The sequence below is a fragment of the Thunnus albacares genome, chromosome 13 (genome assembly GCF_914725855.1).
Source record: "Thunnus albacares chromosome 13, fThuAlb1.1, whole genome shotgun sequence".
Classification (NCBI taxonomy): domain Eukaryota; kingdom Metazoa; phylum Chordata; class Actinopteri; order Scombriformes; family Scombridae; genus Thunnus; species Thunnus albacares.
The window spans coordinates 30456548-30478430 of record NC_058118.1 but is presented as its reverse complement, the minus strand read 5'-3'; the positions used below and the strand labels follow the sequence as shown (position 1 = coordinate 30478430).

General features: G+C 39.9%; 1 protein-coding gene across 3 annotated transcripts; it reads left to right on the top strand.

Moving 5' to 3' along the window:
- The first annotated feature begins 2665 nt into the window (after window positions 1-2665).
- On the top strand, window positions 2666-12433 carry serpinf1 (serpin peptidase inhibitor, clade F (alpha-2 antiplasmin, pigment epithelium derived factor), member 1). Of its 3 annotated transcripts, none has more exons than XM_044371335.1 (8): window positions 2666-2765; window positions 6862-6922; window positions 7912-8107; window positions 9366-9521; window positions 10420-10623; window positions 11062-11201; window positions 11340-11550; window positions 12120-12433. In XM_044371335.1, exons 2-8 carry the CDS (start codon window positions 6863-6865, stop codon window positions 12368-12370), a joined length of 1218 nt encoding a protein of 405 aa, XP_044227270.1. In that variant the 5' UTR covers window positions 2666-2765; window position 6862; the 3' UTR covers window positions 12371-12433. The 3 variants fall into 3 exon arrangements, with proteins under 3 accessions (XP_044227270.1, XP_044227268.1, XP_044227267.1); XM_044371333.1 differs by lacking the exon at window positions 2666-2765 and adding an exon at window positions 5762-5793; XM_044371332.1 differs by lacking the exon at window positions 2666-2765 and adding an exon at window positions 5852-6219.
- The last annotated feature ends 9450 nt before the right edge of the window (window positions 12434-21883 follow it).

The window sequence follows — 21883 nt, the reverse complement described above, 5'->3', positions numbered from 1 at the left end:
AGGTGGATGTAAATGCATCTAGTGATATGGTGGAGTGTTGTTGGTGCCAGACAACAATTGGAAACAGACATGAGAGTGATATCAAGCTTTTCATCAACCTCTTGGCAAAAAAGCGAATAAGCACATTTCTCAAAATGTCGGACTATTTCGTTAAAGCAGATTCAGACGCGCAGCAGAGGAGGAGGAGCACCTTGGTCTAAGTGTTTCTCATAAGGCATTGTTGTTCAACCTGAAAAAATACAAATACAATGCAATTATAGTGATGAAATTTGAGTTTTATATGAAAGAGTCAACCGCAGATTCATATTTTTATAATCTGACTTTGCAGATTTACCATATTGATTTATCAAACCTATCAGGTTTCTGATGTATTAAATATGTTAAAACACAGTGTTCAATGACTGTTTATAATGCACTTATGAGGCCTTGCAATGCATTTTAAGACAAGAGCTTTACAACTGATGAAGCGAGCGCTGCACTGTTTCTGTTCTCATTACACACACACACACACACACACACAGTCTACATAGAAAATTCCCTTCACACAGAAATATTCTTTACAACAAGTTGTGCATTATGATATGAAGTGTTTATTGTTTCTTTCCAGATGTTTTATCTACAGTGTGATGATTTTAATTTGATATTCTGTCAGGGAAAATAAAACGTTGACACAAAAAGTGTATTTATCTATGTTAATGAAAATAGTTAATTACTTCTTTCATGTGGAGATGAAGCTTTATAACCGTAGCTCACCGTTGACTGCTACATTGTTTATTTTTAGCCAGTTAACAGTTTTAATTGCTGCTCTTTGTCAGACTGACATAAACCAGTAAAATAATTATGTCTCACTTCTTCAAAGAGAAGAGCAAAACACTGTACATACAAAATAAACAGATGCAGCGACGCTCACCCAATAAAAAACAAGAAAGAACTACATTTAAAGTTATTATAAAAAGACCAGTGTGGATCCTGTGTTTTGCCCTGAGTTCAGCCTTCCAGGCAGATCCAGCACTCAGGCAGTCAGCCATTGTCTTAAACTAATTCTTACTACTTTTGAACTGAACCCTTTGATTGGTGGAGCTCGTTAGAGACAGTACAAGGAAGCAAGTGCTGCCTGAAAAGCAAAGTTCAGGCAAAAACAACAACAACAACAACAAAAAAATTAGGACATTTTCATGAATTCTTAATTTTTGGCAAAGAAATACTGAGGTCCTCATGAGGGCTCCAAGGGTCCAAATGGTGGATCCAAGCGTCACTTAGAGACATCTAGAGGTCCTTAAGGGGGTCCTGGAGTCCTGAGGTTCTTGTCCTAATGTCTGGATCTACGGTGGTCTCAGTAGTCCTCTTCAGTGACGGGAGAAGCATTCAGATCCTTTACTTAAATAAAAGTACCAATACAACAATGCAAAAATACACCCTTACAAGTAAAAGTCCTGCATGAAAAATTACACTTAAGTAAAAGTACATAAGTATTATGAGCTTGATGTAGTTAAAGTATTGCAGTAAAAGTACATAAGTATTATGAGCTTGATGTAGTTAAAGTATTGCAGTAAAAGTAAACTCCATAGCTAGACTTCTATTCAGGTTCCACAAGGAGGAGCAGTGTCCAGAGACCCGAGGACAGAGACCAGAGCAGTTCAACACTCACACAGTAACAAAGGTAAAATACTTTACAAGCTGAAGGGATTCAATTATTAAAAAACCAAACAATAAAACACCGTTCACCAGGATGTATGCCTTCAGAGCTGAGGTAGCTAAACTAGAGCAGTAAAACAGTCTCAGTGTCCTGGCTGTCAATGAGGATCAGCTGTTCCAGCTGTCAGTCCTGTTCAATCAGGTTAATTATCCAATCAATTGTATGTTTAGTCCGGTAGGTAGTACACAGAAAAAAACTATAACACACACCAAAACTATTCATAACAATCCCAAAACCAATTAAAGCCAAATAATTCACAGCAACTAATAAATATGTATGAAAATATGTGTTTTGTAGTTTTACATCGACACATGTATAGTAGGCTAAAGTGCAAATGTTTTAGGCACTAAAAGTAAAGTGAGGATGATTTGAATAGTTGATATTGATCCAAAGTTGAGTAAACAGCAGAAACCTTAAAGTAAATCAATATTTGGTCTTTATAACAGCAGCAGTTCTTAGGTCGGTTGTTCCTGCATCTTCTTCTTCTGCTGTTTCTGTCTCTTCATGTTAATCCCAGACGGACTCCATGATGTTGAGATCAGGACTCCTCGTTCTTCTTGTAGATGAAGACAGATCTTTATGACTCTGGCTGGATGTTTTGGCTCGTCGTCCTGCTGCAGATGATGAGACGCCTCCCTGATGCTGAATTATGGAGAAGAAGCTAAACATCTAAAGGGCCTAAAAGTTCTCTACAGTACTGTGTAAATATATAATTACCATTAAATCAAATTATGTAAATCATCCCAATACACATTAATAAAATAATCTCCCCCAGTCTCAGTCCATAGTTAAATACACAGTTAACAACAAACTAAATGTTCAGCACTGGAACAGTTAAGACATCATGTCTTGTCTTCTGTCTTTGGCTGTAAAGTTTCGTTCATCCTCGTTCAGCAGCTCCTGTATTATTCGCGCGTCCCCGGCGCTCTACCTGGCAGCAGCAGCAGGGACGCGCGCCGCTGCAGGAGCACGCGCACAGCCAGCCGCGCGCGTCATCGTGGAGAAAACTCGTCTTATCTGCAGTGAGAGAGAGTCTGACCGACGTGGACCGTCCCGGAGCAGAGGAGAGGTGAGTGCGCGTCTTATGCGCTTTTACGCACGACTTTTGATTTTGTTTTGTTTTGTTTTTTTTTTTACTGTAACTGCGGAATTTTACTCGTAAGTGGAAATTAATTTACAGTTAATTTAGTTGTGGATGATGTCGGAGCAGTCTGCTGCTGTTCAGGCTGAAACTTCGACCGAGAATCCGAAATGAAACAAAACATTTCTTTAAATGATCCTTCAGAGATTTAATCTTTTGTCATTGAGAATGAAAAAAATGACTAAGAGCTTCCGTACCGGATGAGATAAAGACAGTTTTATATTCAGTTCAGATTTTATTGTTCCTCATGGGAAACGTGGCTGGCAGCAAAACAAACTCATCTGTCTGTTAAAGTGATTTTAAACCATAAATATTATCCAGAAAGAGCAACACTCACAAAAACTATAAGAAACAGTAATTTAAAAAGAAATGAAGCCATTTTAACTGATGAAACACTTCGTCTCCAACATGCTGATTGTGTTTCCAGTAAGTGAACTTTCTCCAGTTCAGCTTTTCCACCTCAAACTCTGCTGCCTGCCAACAAACGCAGACAGCTGCTGTTCCACTGAACAGTTTATATAATAGTTCTGATTTCACAGCAGGTCATTCCCCCGTCTCAGCACTCAAATTAAACACACTTTAATCACTAGATTCTCTTTTATTTGGAAGGTTTTTAAACATTTGACATGTTTGTTGGTGTGATATCTTTTATGAGATTTAACACGTTTGTGATTTCTTTCCCTCACATGTTTAGTTTTTTGGGGTTTGGATCAACACAAATTGTTTAAATCACTGAGGTTATTTGGGGTTGTAAAGACTTTGGTGCCAAGAACAACATTTCTGCAGCTCTGTGGAATAATTTCGGGGTCGTGACCTGAACGTTTAAAAAAAAAAAATCTCTGATGTGATATCAGAATAACAAATGAGAAAACATTCCAGTGCGTTTTAGAGACAAGTTCCTGCAGGAAACGTGTCCTCTGCTGAGTCAGCTGCACGTCTTCAGTCGGCTGCACGACTCTGCAGGTCTCCATCAGGCCTGTTCAGAGTTTCAGTCATGAAGTGAGGCAGACCAGGAGTCTGACATCCATCACTCAGATTTGTGGTTTATAATTGTTTACTTATGTAAAAGTACTGATACAGAAATGCAAAATACTTCATTACAAGTAAAAGTCCTGCATGAAAAAGCTGTCATCAACATCAACGTGATGTAGATGAAGATTTGACACAATGGATATAGTATAAAATACAACACATTGTTAAAGATGAAACCAGTGGTTGGAAAACCTTTTTGTCTTTTGACGTCTTACAAAAAGCAGTGTGTAGTCGGGGTCACATTTCACATGTCTATGAGTTGTTAACAGCTCCACCAAATAGTGATTTTTCCCTCTAAACTTCTCACATGCTTTCATTTCAATAAATGTTCAAATGATCCAATATTTCAGCAAAAATCAAAGATTAGAGAAAAAGTCCAAAAACTGAAAACAGATTTGTGTATCAGAACTTTGTTTTTTCTTCTTTCCTCTCCCATTAATCATCTCACCACCCCTCAGATTTATCTGCTGACCCTTTGGAGGGGCCCGACCCCTAGGTTGGGAACCACTGGACTAAACTAGCTAACTGTATATAAAGTAGTGTAAACTAGCTCCACCTCCAGCAGCTACAACAGTAACATGCTGCTCTAACACTGATGCTTCACTATTAATAATCTAATGATGTCATATATAATAATATATCAGTCAGAGGGACCAAACCACTACTTTTACTGCAATACTTTAACTACATCAAGCTCATAATACTTATGTACTTTTACTGCAATACTTTAACTACATCAAGCTCATAATACTTATGTACTTTTACTGCAATACTTTAACTACATCAAGCTCATAATACTTATGTACTTTTACTGCAATACTTTAACTACATCAAGCTCATAATACTTATGTACTTTTACTGCAATACTTTAACTACATCAAGCTCATAATACTTATGTACTTTTACTGTAGGAGGATTCTTCATGCAGGACTTTTACTGGTAATGGAGTATTTTCTACATTATGGTACTTTTACTTAAGTAAATTATCTGAATTCTTCTTCCACCACTGCTGGTGGAACTACTAACAAGTCAAACAGATTGAAACCTTTGTATCACCCACTCAAACTCATCCTCACTTCCATTGAGAAGAGTCACTGTCTTCATAAAACATTTAATGACGACATATATCGAGAAACTGTTGAGAATTCTGGGAGATGATGGAAAGAAAAGAACAGAAGCTCTCTGAGGTTTGGAAGACTGGAGAAATGAGTGTCTGGCTTTCCCATCAGCCGTGTGTGTGTGTGTGTGTGTGTGTGTGTGTGTGTGTGTGGTCTGAGGTTCAAATGACAGACTCTTGTTTTGAAAACCACGAGAACCAGGTCCAGATGTGTTTGTAAGAACAAAAGAAAGTCTGTGTGAATGTGAGATCCCTTTTTTTCCCCTCAGTTTGTTTTACTGTTTTAGACATAATGTGTTTTATAAAACTAGACTCAATACCAGAACAGTGTTTAACATCAGATCTAAATCCACTTCTACTTGCATATTTCCCTGCTGTGGGACTAGTAAAGGATGATCTTATCTTATCTAACTGAACAGCAACAACACTGAGCTGCACAGCTTCTATCTTATTGTGGTGACGTGTTGCAGCTGCATGATTTTACACCGAAAAACACAATTTTGCATTTATAATATAATTTTCTTTCATGATTACAAGGGAAAATGTTTTGTTGAGAGATGATCTGGTTGTGTTCATGGCCCTTAAACCGGGTTCAGACTACAGGGTTGCATGACACACACATAAGGAGAAACTTCACAGATGTTCTTCTCTGTGATCTCACAATAAGATTTGGAAATAACGGTGCATCACAGACACTACAGGATATTAAATAATATCCTGGCACAATAAATTAAGATTACTGTGCCAGAGGGAGAAATGCACCATTTAATATGATGGTCTGGATGAAAACATGTTTGCGGAGACGTGGTTAGTCGGTTTTAATATCTGTCAACAGTAGTATGCTAGCTAACGTTAGCCTCAAGGGCTCTGCGTCACCTACATACAATTTAATGGCACAGAGCAAAAATAAATGTCAGTTTAAGCAAGTAAAGAAGGAAACAAAGAGGTATAAATGAGTAAAGCAGTAAGTAAGGTGGCTCCCCATTATGACGAAGGCAGCCAGCAGTGAGATGTCGCTGTTGGGTAGATTTGTTTATCGCTAGCAAAGCAGCAATGTACATAACATAAGCAGAAACGTTAGCTAGGTCGGACCACCGTGTTTAACTACATATGTTAACGGTTACGGCTGAAAATGACAACAGAAATAAACAAGTTTTCTGATATCTCCACAATTCAAATCAACCACCAGTTGTCTACCCAGAGGTTGACGGTTGCTGTTAGCGTGTCGTCACGGTGAGTTGGTCTATTGCGGCTCCGTTGAGTCTACAAGCAGTTCTGGAGGTTTAAGATTGGATCTGTAAAGACAAGATAATCTAGTCCCAGACCAGATTTCTCCTCTGATTGTCGGGAGGGTGAATCAGGGATAAATCTGCCCAGAGCTGTAGTCTGAGCCCGGTTTTACAGCATCATCAGTTTGTATTTTGTGGTGAAGTCTTAGCTGGTTGTATAATTTGTGGCGTTCCTCGACAATTATACAAAACACTGCCTGTGAGTTATGTGTTTCTGACTGTAATCTCAAAAAGTCCCACAAACAGAGGTTGAAGTTTTCTTCAGAACTGTTTTGGATAAATTTATCTCTTTTCCATCACCGTCACCAGCAGAGTTTTATCTTTCGTTCCTCCAAAGCTTTTCTTGCATTCTTACATGTGTTTCTGTCAGATTTGGTTTACTTTCTGCCTGAGGAAATGAGCAGTGCCTGGTTTGACGCAGCAGAATCCATTTCTAGCTTCGGATTATATTTAACATTGATATGTTGAGCAGTTTAGCTTTATCTTTTTCCTAAACAAAGGTATTGAAAAAGGTTTCGGTGCAGAAACCTTCAGGTCTTCTACATTGGCAGGAAATCATGTCTTCATTAATGTTTTTGTCTTCCAGGATGAAGCGAACAACTTTCCTGCTGGTGTTTGGAGTCGTCCTGAGCTTCTGTCAGGCTCAGGTATCAACGTCACCTGTTTCCACTCTGTATTAAGTAAAAAGCAGTGAACGCCAAGGAGTCGCTCCTGTATCCTACATATGATCACTTATGACATGTCTGTTGTCATTTTAGACTTGAAAAGTCAAATATGAAGCAGTAGTGTTGCTATGGTTACCTGCAGGTTGAAGTTTAATTGTGGTTTTACTGTTAAACTCCACATTTACATGATTTTGACAGCCAATCAGAGTAAAGCCCATTCAGACTGGATTTATGTCTCTTGGGGAGGTGGGGGTGATGGAAACATGCTGACATCAACATGTCGGCCTATTAGGAAACCAATAAAACCATCAGGAGAGCAAGATCACATAAAAGCAGGGTAATAATGGGCTGTTGTAACGTCAGCTACAGGTAGGTACTGATATTCTCCTTTGGTTAGTCAATAAACCTCCATTAATCCACTTAGAAATCAGAGAAACTTGCTGCTAACAGCTGAGATCAGCAGGCTTTTAATGGTGACAATTTGACAAACTGTAAACAGATCTGGTGTAAAAAAACATGTCTGAAGGAGAACAGCAGCTCCTACCTGCAGCTGACATTACAACAGCTCATCTAATGAGCTTTTAACAGGTCTTACTCTCCTGATGCCTGCATATGTTTCTGTTGTCATGTTTCCATCTGTCAGTTTAGCAAAAAACATGCTGATAAAATGTAGCAGAGAGAAAAACTCAGAGAGCTCCACTTTAAAACACAAGGACGTCACTCCCAGCGGGACTTAAATGACAGGAGGAGCAGTGAGTTCATTCATTACAGCTGTAATTATTACTGAGACATTCAAATCACCACACCTCCTCTACAGACAGTAATATGGTCTGAATGATGCTTTACACACCACATTCTGTAATTTTGTGATGGTTAAAATGTCGTAAGTATGCAGAACACAGTAAATGTTTCATTCCCCACCTCCTCCTGTAAAGTTCATCCTGTCAGCAAAATCCTTTGATCTGTTCCAGTCGGAGACGGGAGGCGAGGAGACGGGCGGGGAGGAGGAACATGTGGAGCTCTTCACCACACCTGCGACAAAGATGGGCGCCGCCGCCTCGGACTTCGGCTACAACCTGTTCCGCGCTCTGGCTAGCCGCAACACTGCGACCAACGTGTTCCTGTCCCCTATCAGTGTGTCTGCGGTGCTGACGCAGCTGTCCATGGGTGAAGACACAAACACACTACAAACTAAAACCAAACTGGTGTTTTGGCTTTGACCACCACGGTGTGTATGGGCTTGTTGGCCAGACTGGTTGAAATGTATTTCAGGTGGTCAGCAGTGTCACATGACTAGTTTTGTTTCTCACATGCCCTTCGGTGGTGAGTTTTCAGTTTATTTTCTTTGCTTTGGTCTACACATTTTCTCTCCTCTCTCATTATTTTCCCTTGTTTAGTTCAACATCAGTCACTTTGAACTGAGACTGTATGATTATATAACCATGCAGACATTTACCATATAATTATGTAATTTACAGTACTGCGGAGGCCAGAAATTTCGGGTCATTTCGGATAGCTAGCAAGATTTTTAGGGTGTAGTGGAAGCCTAAAGCTAACCTTAAATAACTCTCTCATACATACATAGATTAACAATGCTGTAAACTTGCTCTCAACAAACAATAGTTAGCCAACATCACACAAATACAGACAAAATCTGGAAACATCACTAATAAAACACTCCCTAAAAACAGTCAGAATGATAAACCAGCTAACAGGATAAGAATTTTCACAAAAATTCTCCAAGTTTGCTAAACAATCCAAGAACAGAACCTCCAGAAACTGAAGAATCATCTAATAAACAGCCAAAACTGTTTGCTAACGTGACCTAGCGAGTCTTGACATTTTGGGAAACAAGGACACAATCATCTGTATGTATTATAACCAATGTATTATTGTCATTTTAATTTAGAAAGTAACAGTTACAGCTCTACTTATTATTACCTGTCCAGAAGCAAAAGGCAAACACAGTTAGCTGTAGACTAGCTCAGGGGTTCCCGACCCCCAAAATAACGGTACCGGAGACTTGCGATGCCCAATATCCCTGGCGGTGGTTGACGCATACAAATGTTGCACACGTAGAGAGCAGAAACAGAGCTAAAAGAGAGTGAATATTGGACTTACATTCACCAGGTGGACAGAAACACAACTCCACATGAATGATAACGTTGCTCCGTAACTGCTGGATGTGGAAATAAGCAACCGTTTGCTAACAAGTTCAACATATTAGCTTAAAAGCTGATGATGCGACAGTGTTCCCTACTTGTTTCTGCTGAAAACTAGTGTACAAAACATCAGTTAATGCAGGTTTAACAGTAATATTTATATAGTTGTATTCTCCTGAACTCCCAATACGCAGATGAGTATATATGTATGAACTTATCAAACACATTGAATCTTAGCTAACATGATCCTTCCTGACCCTCAGGAGGGTCTGAGCGAGCTCAGAGGCAGCTGTTCAGGGCTCTGAGGTACCACACCCTGCAGGACCCTCAGCTCCACAACACCCTGAAAGACCTGCTGGCCTCAGTCAAGGCGCCCGGGAAAGGCCTGAGCACCGCCGCACGCATCTACCTGGCACGACGTGAGTTCATGTAGGGGTTGGGCGATGGGATGTAGACATATTTAGAATATATCAGGTTATCTACATATAGCAGGATTTACTTTCATCATCAGACTCCTGATTTCTTAGTTAATTGTAATCAGAAGAAATGCATCATTTCATACTATGTAACGCCTAGCACCAAGCTAACAGAGATCAGCAGGTCGGCGGCTCACCATTGGCCCCATGTAGGCAGATTGCTCCATCTTTAGCAGCCCCTAGTCCGTCCTTTTTTGGCATGCTGCACAGAATGAAACATGAGGATTTAATGGAGATTTCAGACAGTCAGATAGATTTCATGGAGCTGAGGAACATTTAGCTCAGAGATTATAATCTACACCAAACCATATGTCCAACATACACTCAGCAATCTAATGCAATCCAATACAACGGCTCTGCCATAAATTCTACTTTTACGAAGCTTATACATTTTTCAGTTTTTGTTGACATTGGATTGCATTAGATTGCACAGATGTTCCTAATAAAGTGCTCGCTGAGTGTATAACTGCTTCTACAGGATCTCCAGAAAAGCAGTAATGGCGGCTTCCTCCTACAACCTGGATTCGTCTTTTTCTGGATTCAGCACAGATCTGATCACACTTCAGTGATATCATATGGCCCCAATGACTCACAAACTAATACTATGAAATACATGTGACATAACATGAAGGAGTACCAAACAGTTTTTGACAGACTCTGCAGCTTCACCAAAAGTCTTCTGCCACTGTCTTACTGAAAATACAATCTTCAGTCAATCAAATCTCGGTTTAAATTGTGTCTTCAGAGGCCCATTAGTTTCCCTCACCTGCACAATCGATGTTGTGAGTGTCTGAACCTTAAAATATCTGATTAAACCATCTCTTTGTGTGACCGTACTCAGGACTTCGCCTGAAGCAGGACTTCTTCGGTCTCGTGGAGCAGCAGTACGGCGTTCGTCCCAAGGCTCTGACGGGTGGAGCCAAGGACCTGAAAGAAATCAACGACTGGGTGTCTCAGGAGACGGGCGGGAAGGTGCAGCGCTTCCTGGCTAAGGCCCTCCCCCGAATCCCTGGAGTGAACACTGTGAGCGCCGCCTACTTTAAAGGTACAACACAGTTCCCCAAAAGCGTCTGACTGTCAAACACTCGCTACCTGGTGTGTGTTTGTTGGTTTGAACACGTCAGAGCGCTGCCTCACATTAATCCTTTATTTCATAATTAATTTTCCTACAATTTCAGAAACAAACTGAGGATGCACAAACGTCAATTTATTTTAAAAATTATTGAACTTTTCCAACATGTGAATTTACTCACGTCACAACATGATAGAAATCACAACACCATAGTGTAATATACCATAGACCTCAATGCTCAAATGTGCACTAAATAAGAAAGAAGAAGACAAACAGAACCAAAACAAATTCAAAAAAATAAAACAAGTGGGCAAGAAAAGACTTTCAGACTTGAAAAAATCTCCTTGTTGAGTCCCATGTGGTCAATTTTTCCATGGACATCAGTAAGGACGTTTTTCTGTCTGTAAACAGGGAAGTGGGTGACTCGGTTCGGTCAGAGTGGAACGTTGGAGAACTTCCGAGTGGACGGCAAAGCACCTGTCCGCGTTTCCATGATGCAACAGGATAACTACCCTGTAAAGATGGGAGTTGACTCAGATTTGAGCTGCACGGTGAGTTTTCTACTCCGAAACAACAACAAAAATGTGTAAAATTGGTTGAAACTTCATTATTCAGAGAACGCTGTGTGGTGATGTCACTAAAAACAGCCTGATTTCCGTTTTCTGAAATGTCTTCTCTTCCTCCTTCAGATCGCTCAGATCCAGATGCAGGACTCTGTCAGCATGTTTGTGTTCCTGCCCAATGACGTGACCTCCAACATGACCCTGGTGGAGGAGAGTCTGACCGCTGAGTTTGTGCAGGACCTGTCCATGACGCTCCTTCCTGCCCAGGTGACCCTCACTCTGCCCGCCCTGAGGCTCAGCTACTCCACAGACCTGCTGCCGCTGCTCAGCGACCTCAGTGAGTCCACAACACAACACGCAAGTCAAGGAGTGTAGATTCATGACTTAAACTACAAGACAGAAATATACAGACTCATTTTTTACTTAAGATTTGTAAAGCTGCGCATACGCATGGTTCAGTCATTGTGGACTGACTTCCACTCCCACATGTAGCCATAAGTGGATTTAGAAACGTCAATGTACTGGCATTTATTGTGAGTGAACAATAACGGGGTCTTTAGCTCGTTTGTTAGCTTGTTAGCTACGTCCACGCTAAGCCAGCAAAATCTGGAAACACTGTTTGATGCCCTGAGTTATATCGGACTACACTGACGAGTCAAATTGTGTTGATCAGTGCGACATGGTCCTCTTGTTTCCTTCTTTATATTCTTGTCTCATCTTGTTGTCTCATCAGGACTCACCGACTCAACCAAAGGCATAAGATGTATGGATGTTAGAAGTGTAGACAGGAAGTCGAAGGTTATTTCCTGTGAAACGTATTTAGACTGACATCAGTGTACCAATAAAAGCCACTAGGTGTCACTGTTTCAACTTATAATAGTTTTAACATAACCTCCCTTCGTGCAGATCTCTCTGATTGGCTAGCGGACACAGAACTGGAGAAAATCTCGGCTCAGCCCGTCAAGCTCAGCAGTGTCAGTCACAAGGTCGTCATGGAGATGGCGCCCGAGGGGAACCAGTACGCCAGCACCACATCGACGCCGAGCCACCTGTCCTACCGAGTGGACCGCCCCTTCCTGTACCTGATCCGGGACGAAGCCTCGGGTGCGCTGCTCTTCATCGGCAGGGTGGTTAACCCCAAGGAGCTGACGATATAACACACACACACCTACACACACACACGCACACACACACACATAGAGGTTTACTTATGTCACTTTTGGGGTATTTACGTAGACTTACATTCATTTCCTGGAGTCTTACCCTAACCACTGACCAAAAAAAATCAGCATTTCACCAGTTGGGGACACGACTTTTGTCCCCAGTTGCACAAGCCTTCCCCAATCAACTGCTCTTAAGTCTGGTTTGTGTCCCTGAAAGTGACTTAAGTCATACCCCCCCACACACACACACACACTCTTAGCAGGTCCTAGAAGGGAATTCAGGTGTTTGTGCGTGCGTGGATATTTGAGTTTGATTTGATGATACATGATTTTTTTACTTTTCATGTTGAAACATGTTAGCGTGATCATGTTAATCAGACAGATTACTCAAAACACACTGACAATACTCTGACCCACACCTCAACATAGGAGTGCATTTTACAAATTAAATATTGTCATTTGTGTTTAAAGAAATAAACGCGACCATGAAACGAAACATGTCTCTAAGTGTGGTTTATTTCGGTCTCCAGATGGTTAATGCCCTCAGGACATATTTTATATGTTTATTTTCATTGCAAGTTCTTCATTCTGTGCTTCCTGCTCACTGTAGGAAAAATATTCATATTGGATCATCATATTAGCAAGATCTCCAGAGGATAAAAGTTTCTCATTTTTTATTCTGGGGCTATACTGGAATATCTTTGCATGATTTCCAGTTAAAAACTCCTTATTTATCTTCTACTTGTCCTTTATGCAGCCCCTCAGTTCAGCCTCTGTCTGAAACAGGCCGTTTTAGCTTCCTGTCTCTTTAAGCCCCGCCTCCTGATGAGCCCACTCTGTTCTGATTGGTCAGCTTCAGGAAGCTCAGGAAGCTAGTAGCAGGATTTCACTTCTTTTCAACTTCTTAGATCCATCTGTACATGTTAGAGCTGACTAAGATCTAAAATATGAGAGTGAACAACACATGGAAACACCTTAGCAACCACCTTAGCAACAGCCTTAGGAACAAAGATTATATAACTGACAGCCGTTTGTGGACATGTGCAAACAATCTGACTCACAAGGAGGAAGCAGAGGTAACTTTGCAAATGAGGAGCCAAGGTAAGTTGAATCCCTGACTCTTGACTTGCAGGCATCATACATACATATGTTCACCTCAAGTTTTGAAGTTTTAACATCAGAACAGGATATAGCATAAATAACAGAAAATCACCTAAAGCAGAACATGTCCCCGTTAATGCACTGAAACTATTTCACATCAAGAAACTTCTATTAAGTAACATTATAAACTACGGAGCCCCTAAAGTCCCAAAAGGTGGTATTTTTTTTATCTTGCGCGCACAAGACTTGAGAAATCAACAAACTATTAAAAGCTATAAATGCAAGTTACCCCTGTGGTCTTCAAAGCATAGGCCTATCATGCCTTTACTTACCACCTTTTGGGACTTTAGGGGCTCTGTAGTAAACAGTATGTATGAAACTACATTCCCTCCTGTCTGTAAAGTGGCTCTCTCTCTCTCTGAGCAGCTAAATCACTTTTAAATGTCAGTCTCATTAAATGCATTATGTGAAGCAGCTTTTTAAAACAACATGTGGTTATTTTTTGGCTCTTTGTTGCTCCGTTCTGTTGTTCAATCTGCTGCTTAGAGGAAGAAAAGTATTCTCTACTGGAAACCTTACATAATTTTGAAAATAGCCACATTACCTGTTCGCTACAAGGGAAATGTTGTTAATCGTCACCACATGTTGCTCCCAAACACTCGATGTAGAGAACCTGGATTCACCTCTCATTTCAGAATCAAAAAACCGATGTTGGATTTTCAATAATAAACCACAAAGAAATGATGTAGAAATTAATTTGAAGTTTTTAAGAATCGTCTAACATCAGGTGGGTGATTCTGTCCAAATGTTTTCTATTATGAGTGTAATGAGCTTTGCAGCCAGCAGGAGCCGCTAGCGCCCTATTAATGTTTTTATCCTTTATGCTCACACTTCAAGGACGGGTTCACAATTTTTAAAGTCTGTCTTAAACCAACAGGCAGGAGCCCAAATGAACATTAAAGCTGTTTTTCTTGCTGTAATCATTCCTCCTGTTCATACTGACCATTAGAAGATCCCTTCATAATGACCTTACAATGGAAGTGATGGAGGACAAAATGTATTTAAAAGTTTATCTGAAGCTAATATGAAGCTTCAGCGTCCAAATGAGTCAAATCAAGTAGATATCTTTCAACGTTACAGTCTTTTTAGTGCCAAAGTTCCTCTTTTTGTTACTATACTTCCACCTGCAGCTCAACAGGGAAACACTGTCCGAGGAAACACAAAGAGGGAATTTGATGCTAAAAAGACTGTAAATGTGTCAGATATCCACTTGATATGACTAACTCAGACTGCTGAAGCTGAATAGAAGCTTCACACAGACTTTTAAATGACTATGTGGACACACTGTGGATTTTATCCTCCATCACTTCCATTGAAAGCACATTTGAAGGATCTTTTAATATCCAGTATGAACAGGAGGAATGATTACAGCGTTCACTGTTACCATGGACACCTGACTGCTGGTTTAAGACACTTGAAAAATTGTGAACTTGTCCTTTAAACCTTCTGAAGTGATTTTCAGCACGTTACATAACTCCTGAATCTCCTTTAAGTTTTGGTTTTTCGTAGAAGTGATGATGTGACACCTGAGCTTCAGTACAGATAATAAGATGAGATGATTATCAACACATCGTCACAGGTATGTACGACACTGAAGCAGTACGAGTTGATTTAAGGCTTTTAATCATAGATACAGTGATGAAATCAGACTTGTGCTTACACATCAGGATGAAAATCTAAACAGGCAGCAAGTCAAAGACAATCAGGAACAGGTGAACAGGATCTGGCAAGGATTAAATGAACCTTGGCATGTATAAATGCTACAAGGGCTGATGAGATAATGAGAGGCAGGTGAGGATGATTAGGAAACGGGGAATATGTGAGCAGGTGGGTGTTTTTCTACAGAATCCTTTAAAAAAAAGTAACAAAAGAAGCCAAAGTTGTCAAATGTTGAATGTTGCCTAAACACAAGCAGCTGCACAACAACTTAGTCTAAACTGGTGAAATGATGATTTAAATCAGAAACAATTAGAACAGAAAATAAGTGGCGGATACCTGAGTTTTTGAAGCTTAGATATGTATAAAAATGATGTGGGGACTAGTACTCATGTCAGAAAACCACGGGCATATCAATGAACCAGTCAGATGAATGGCTATCTGTACATAAAGGAGGAAATAACACGATCATAACAAATCCAACAAAAAATAACCCTCGTTTCGAGAGTAGCTACAAACACAAATTGAACAACGAATATGTAACAATACAGAACTTCATCACAGAAACCAGAATAACCAGAATGGTCCAGGTATCATTGTATAATTCGTAATTCATTTGTAATTCAAAACCCAAAAAAGGGTGAATCTGTTATTGTTTCAAAACAAAAAACAAAAAAGCTAATTCATTTTTGCGTTTGAAACCAAAAACGGAAGTCACATGGTTTTTTCCTTTTTTCATTTTAAACCACTAACGAAAAACTAAATCACGTGATCTATTCCTTCTTTGTTTCTCAATGAAAATCCAGAAAACCAAATTCAAAAGGCAATTTTGGTTTAGAAATCAAGTGTTTTTGTCAGTTTTGTACGATAGCGGAAGCGGCTACATTAGCCTACCCATGATCCTCAGCAACCGTTGCTATGGTGAAGACGCCAGCGACAGCCGCGCGTTCGTGTAAAAGGGATGAAGACGGGGTTATAAAACTGAACTTTACATGTCAAATCCCTCATTTAAGCCCTACACTCATCAAACTGGACTTTAGATTGTGCATTTTATTCAACCTCCACTGTTACATGATATAATTATTTATTAATTATTTATGTTTAATTTATTCTCTTATCACCTTTCTTATATTTCATACACTTCGTTTCTTTGCACACATTATTTTCTTTACAGTTCAATGTACAGTAAAGTACGTTGATCCCGATCATAACCAATAATCTGCAGCACTACATAATGTTATACTGACTATATGTTAAGGTTGTCGCTGGCGTCTTCACCATAGCAACGGTCGCTGAGGATCATGGGTAGGCTAATGTAGCCGCTTCCGCTATCGTAAAAAACTGACAAAAATACTTGATTTCTAAACCAAATTTGCTTTTGAATTTGGTTTTCTGGATTTTTGTTGGGAAACTAAACAAAAACCACGTGACTTCAGTTTTTGGTTTCAAACGCAAAAACGAATTGGCTGAATGTCCGCAGACCTGCTCGATATTCAATCCAAAAAGGAATAACGATAAAACGAATCGGCAAAAACCAAAAACAGGGCCGGGTTTGATTGGTTTTTCATTATTTGATTCTGACACCAAAAACGTTTTTTTTTTGTTTTTTGTTTTGAAACAATAACAGATTTACGGTTTTTTGGTTTTTGAATTACAAATGAATTACGAATTATCCGATGATACCTGGACTGTTCCCTTTCCACAAAGTTAGGTTGTAAAAAACAATAAATAAATGACAAGTGCAAAGTAATAATTGTAGTTCCTCCCGATGAGTAAAGTTTTAGCTCAGTAGTCATAATAATTTTTCTAAAATTAAAAGTGTAAAACAAGATTTTTAAGCCTCTTTCTACTTTTATTCAAACACAAATACAGATACAAATACAAATACTGGGATCTCTGCACATCCCTAGTACTGAGTTGACAGTTTTTGATACTTGGTGCTTCAGACGTATTTTAGTCTGTGCAAAAGGAACATATAGAAGTTTGAAAACCAGTAAGAATTTCACTGAAGTTCAGCTTTTAAGTTTAAACCAGCCTCGGCACCAACACTTGAATCTGTCCTGCAGGGGTTTTGTATGAAACAAGAAGAATAGTATTTAGTAAAGAGCAAAAATGACTTCCCTTAAAAAAAAACCCTGGAAAACAACTTGAGACTTTGGTGTAACTCAGATGTTAAACTGTGAAATTCAAACATGACAGCTGAAGATACAGAAGCAGCTGCTCTGCCCTCGTTCTGATCACTTCACCACATGTGAAACTCAGGTCATGTGACTCTTTTCCTACGTCCCCCCCCCCCCCCCCCCCCCCCCACTTTGTGCAGGAGAAGATTTTAGATTCTGTTTTGCAGGTTGACCGGCAAGTTTCCATACTTCCTTTTCCTTTATTCTTCTACAAAACTACAACCACGTTTCTCACATGCATCAGTTTTTTAATGTCGTCTGAACACAAAACAGCTCAAAACAAGAACTCTGCTGAAATAAAATTCAGTATAAAATGAACAGAATGAAAGTTTAAATGAGTAAAAATCCTGAAAGGAAGGAAAAGTAAAGGAAACTAAAAAGTGTTGGAGCTGTGTGTGTGTGTGTGTGTGTGTGTGTGTGTGTGTGTGTGTTCGGTGCAAACATGTGGTCTAGATTTTCCACACAGTCAAAGATTCCTGAGGTTTCTGAAACGCTGCCCAGCAGAGAAAGTGAGCTGACAGAGAGGAAAACTGAAGACAAAGACGAAGAGGAATCCCACAGGATGGAAACTCTATAATCTAAAAGGAAACATCAATCCCCTGTCTGCTATAGCATATATTTATTTTACCAACTGGATTGAAGATACAGCTTCTTCATTTCAGCACAAAGAACGTGATAAAGACACTGAAATAAGCTGATCTATCGAATTATATAACTGTACCAGAACCTTTCTGTTTTATTTAGGAAGTGAATCAGAAACAAAGAAAATGACTGCAGGGAAATGACTAAAAATGAAAAAAAAAAAAAAGAACAAATAACTAATCCAAGTTTTTGTGATGCCTCATTTGGATATAATATCATAATCTCTGATGTCTCAACCCAACAGATGGCCGCCCACCTAGAGTCCAGTTCTGCTTGACGTTTCTTCCCATTCAAGGGGAGTTTTTAAATTGCTGCTGTTGCCAAGTGCTGCTCATGGAGGAATGTTGGGTCACTGTAAATTAAAGAGTACAGTCTAGACCTGCTCTGTGTGAAAAGTGCCCTGATTTGGTGCTACTATATAAATAAAATGGGTTTGACTTGACTTAAAAGGAATTTCACTTTTTCTGGGGGGGAGGGGGCGTTTGCCGAGAAATCTGCCCAGACGTGGTTATATGTTATAAATATAGTCATCAAATGCATTAAAGTAAAAGGTTCTAATCTACACCAGGGGTGCCCAATATGTTGATCGCGATCTACCAGTCGATCGCAAAGGTAGTGTGGATAGATCGTATGGCATTAAAAAAAAAAGGACATCAGCCTATCATCCATCCCCACTATGAAATTTGTCACTTGATTGATATACAGGGCAGCCAGTCTGACATCTGACCTTTTCTGACACTTAGGTCACTGCACATGCGCAAGCTAGCGAGTTGCCTAGTTAGCCTCCAATTTTTAGCCCTTGGTTTTTTCTCTTAAACTTAAGAAAGGGTATAAAAATGAGTGGTGGAGCTGGACCAAAGTAAGAAGCCAAAAACATATTTCCTCATCTGCCAGTTTACCATCGCACTAATACCGAAGGAGGGAAATGTGAAGCGGCATTTTCAGACTGTTCATAAAAACTATGACACCAATATGTTAAAAGACAGCAATCATTTTTCTCACAGCTAACTTCAAAAGCGAAAGCCGCCACCGAAGCATCTTTCCGGGTGAGTCACTTCATCGTTAAGAACAAGAAGTCCTTCCAAGGATGGAGAGATGATAAAACAGGCTTTCGTTGAAGCAGCTGACTCATTGTTCCGAGACTTTAAAAACAAGGCAGAAATATTATCTTCGATCAAAGCTCTCCAGCTGTCAAGAAGTACAGTTACACGGCGCAGTGAAGCCGTGGCCGAGGATTTGACCCAGCAACTCTGGAAGGACATCGCAGATTGTGCTTGAGGTTGGCTCCAGTTCAAGACCCGGTGTGGGAACCTCCTTCATAAGGTAGTTTATTTATGAACACTTATTGTAACACTTTAATTTTCTAAAATTAAAAGCATAATAAAAACAAAAACAGGATTTTTAAATGCACAATATTTAATTTCAGCTGCTAGGGGTCTCTCATTCAAGTGTGATGACGGTGTGAAGTAGCAAGGGATCATGGGAGTTGTTGTCTTTGTCGTTAAATAAGCAGCTTCACCGGGATAGGATTACTCCAGTGTTAATCATGCGGGATGTTTTTACCCGCAGAGGTCTCCTCCTCTCCAGAACAAACGGACCCGGAGATTACAGGTAAAAACACTGAATAAAGCTGTTTCACCTAAAAAAAAAAAATCAGTGTTTCTCCGACAATGTCCGGCGAGCACCGGACGTCCGGTACGGGCTGTTAGCCGAGCTGCTGCTAACACTTGTTTGGTTTATTTCTCTTATAACTTTAGATCCAGACGTTCGGTCGGTTTCTCCCGGGAGCCGAATTATCCGCAGAGGTCTCCTCCTCTCCAAAAACAAACGTACACGCAGATTGAAATTGTTAAAAATACTAATTAAAGCTGTTTCACATTTTAATGTGGAATTATTACATATTATACCTTTAAGCCTCTTTCCACTTTCATTCGAATACAAATAATTTTGCTGCCTCAACAAATACAAATACTGGGCTTTCTGCACATCCCTAATGTATAGATGAATCCTGGTTGTAGGTGGATGTAAACAAGCAGCCATCACTGCAGTGGCACCAACCTGCAAATACAGTGGTATGAAAAAGTTTAGGCACCCCTGACAATTTCCATTATTCTCGTTTATAAATCGGGTGTTTGGATCAGCAATTTCATTTTGATCAAATAAGTGATGGACACAGCATTATTTCAGTAGTGAAATTAGGTTTATTGGATTAACAAAAATGTGCAATATGCATCAAAACAAAATTAGACAGGTGCATAAATTTGGGCACTCCAACAGAAAAATCATATCAATATTTAGTCGAGCCTCCTTTTGCAAAAATAACAGCCTGTAGACGCTTCTTATAGCCTCTAATGAGTGTCTGGATTCTGGATGAAGGTATTTTGGACCATTCCTCCTTACAAAACATCTCCAGTCCACTTAGGTTTGATGGTTGCCGAGCATGGACAGCACGCTTCAAATCATCCCACAGATTTTCAATGATATTCAGGTCTGGGGACTGGGATGGCCGTTCCAGGACATTGGACTTGTTCCTCTGCATGAATGCCAGAGTAGATTTTGAGCAGTTTTCTTGTTGAAATATCCAGCCCCGGCGAAACTTCAACTTTGTGACTGACTCTTGAACATTATTCTCAAAAATCTGCTGATAATGAGTGGAATCCACGCAACCCTCAACTTTAACAAGATTCCCAGTACTGGCACTGGCCCCACAGCATGATGGAACCTCCACTAAATTTTTACTGTGGGTAGCAAGTGTTTTTCTTGGAATGCTGTGTTCTTTCGCTGCATGCCCCTTGTTATGACCAAATAAGTCAATCTTTGTTTCATCAGTCCACACGATCTTATTCCAAAATGAAGCTGGCTTGTCCAAATGTGCTTTTGCATACCTCAAGCAACTCGTGTTTGTGGCGTGTGTGCAGAAAAGGCTTCTTCCGCATCACTCTCCCATACAGCTTCTCCCTGTGCAAAGTGCGCTGAATTGTTGAACGATGCACAGTGACACCATCTGCAGCAAGATGATGTTGTAGGTCTTTGGAGGTGGATGGTCCGTGGGTTGTCTTTGGCCATTCTCACCATCCTTCACCTTTGCCTCTCCGATATTTTTCTTGGCCTGCCGCTTCTGGCCTTAACAAGAACCGTGCCTGTGGTCTTCCATTTACTCACTATGTTCCTCAGAGTGGAAACTGACAGCTGAAATCTCTGAGATAGCTTTTTGTAGCCTTCCTGTAAACCGTAATGTTGAACAATCTTTGTTTTCAGGTCATTTAAGAGTTGTTTTGAGGTCCCCATGTTGCCACTCTTCAGAGGACAGTCAAAGAAAAGAACAACTTGCAGTTGGCCAACTTAAATACCTTTTCTCATGATTTGATGCAACTGGCTATGAGGTTCAAGGCTTAATGATCTCACCAAACCAATTTTGTGTTCCAGTTATTCAGTTCTAAGTAGTTACAGCTGTTCAAACCAACACAATGACAAGGGTGCCCAAATTTTTGCACAGCCTATTTTTCACGTCTGATTTAATTTCATACAACTTAATACTAAAAATCTTTGTCTGGAAAATACCCCAGTACTCAGCTTTTATTAGAAAATGGATGGATGGATGACAGAGTAAATTATTATGCAGCCTCAGAGGGGTGCCTAAAGATTTTCACACCACTGTAAATGTTAAAATAAAGGTTCTAATCTACAAACAAAATGTGTTCCAGTTTAAACCTCTGCTCCATGAAATCTATTTGGCTTTCATGAAAAAAAAGTGTTTTGAGACTGAAGAATTTCCACATTCACAACCTTAATCTGTCCACAGTGATTAAAACAAATAGCTTTATTTTCACTGGAAGTGGAAATATTTTCACTTCCACTCTGACAGCAC

Bases quoted from the DNA above. Each gene is read 5' to 3' on its own strand.
- serpinf1 (XM_044371332.1), top strand. From the start codon at position 6,119: ATGACAACAGAAATAAACAAGTTTTCTGATATCTCCACAATTCAAATC. The intron at 8,108-9,365 runs GTGAAGACACAA...CCTGACCCTCAG, and splicing joins GCTGACGCAGCTGTCCATGG to GAGGGTCTGAGCGAGCTCAG. The intron at 10,624-11,061 runs GTACAACACAGT...GTCTGTAAACAG, and splicing joins GAGCGCCGCCTACTTTAAAG to GGAAGTGGGTGACTCGGTTC.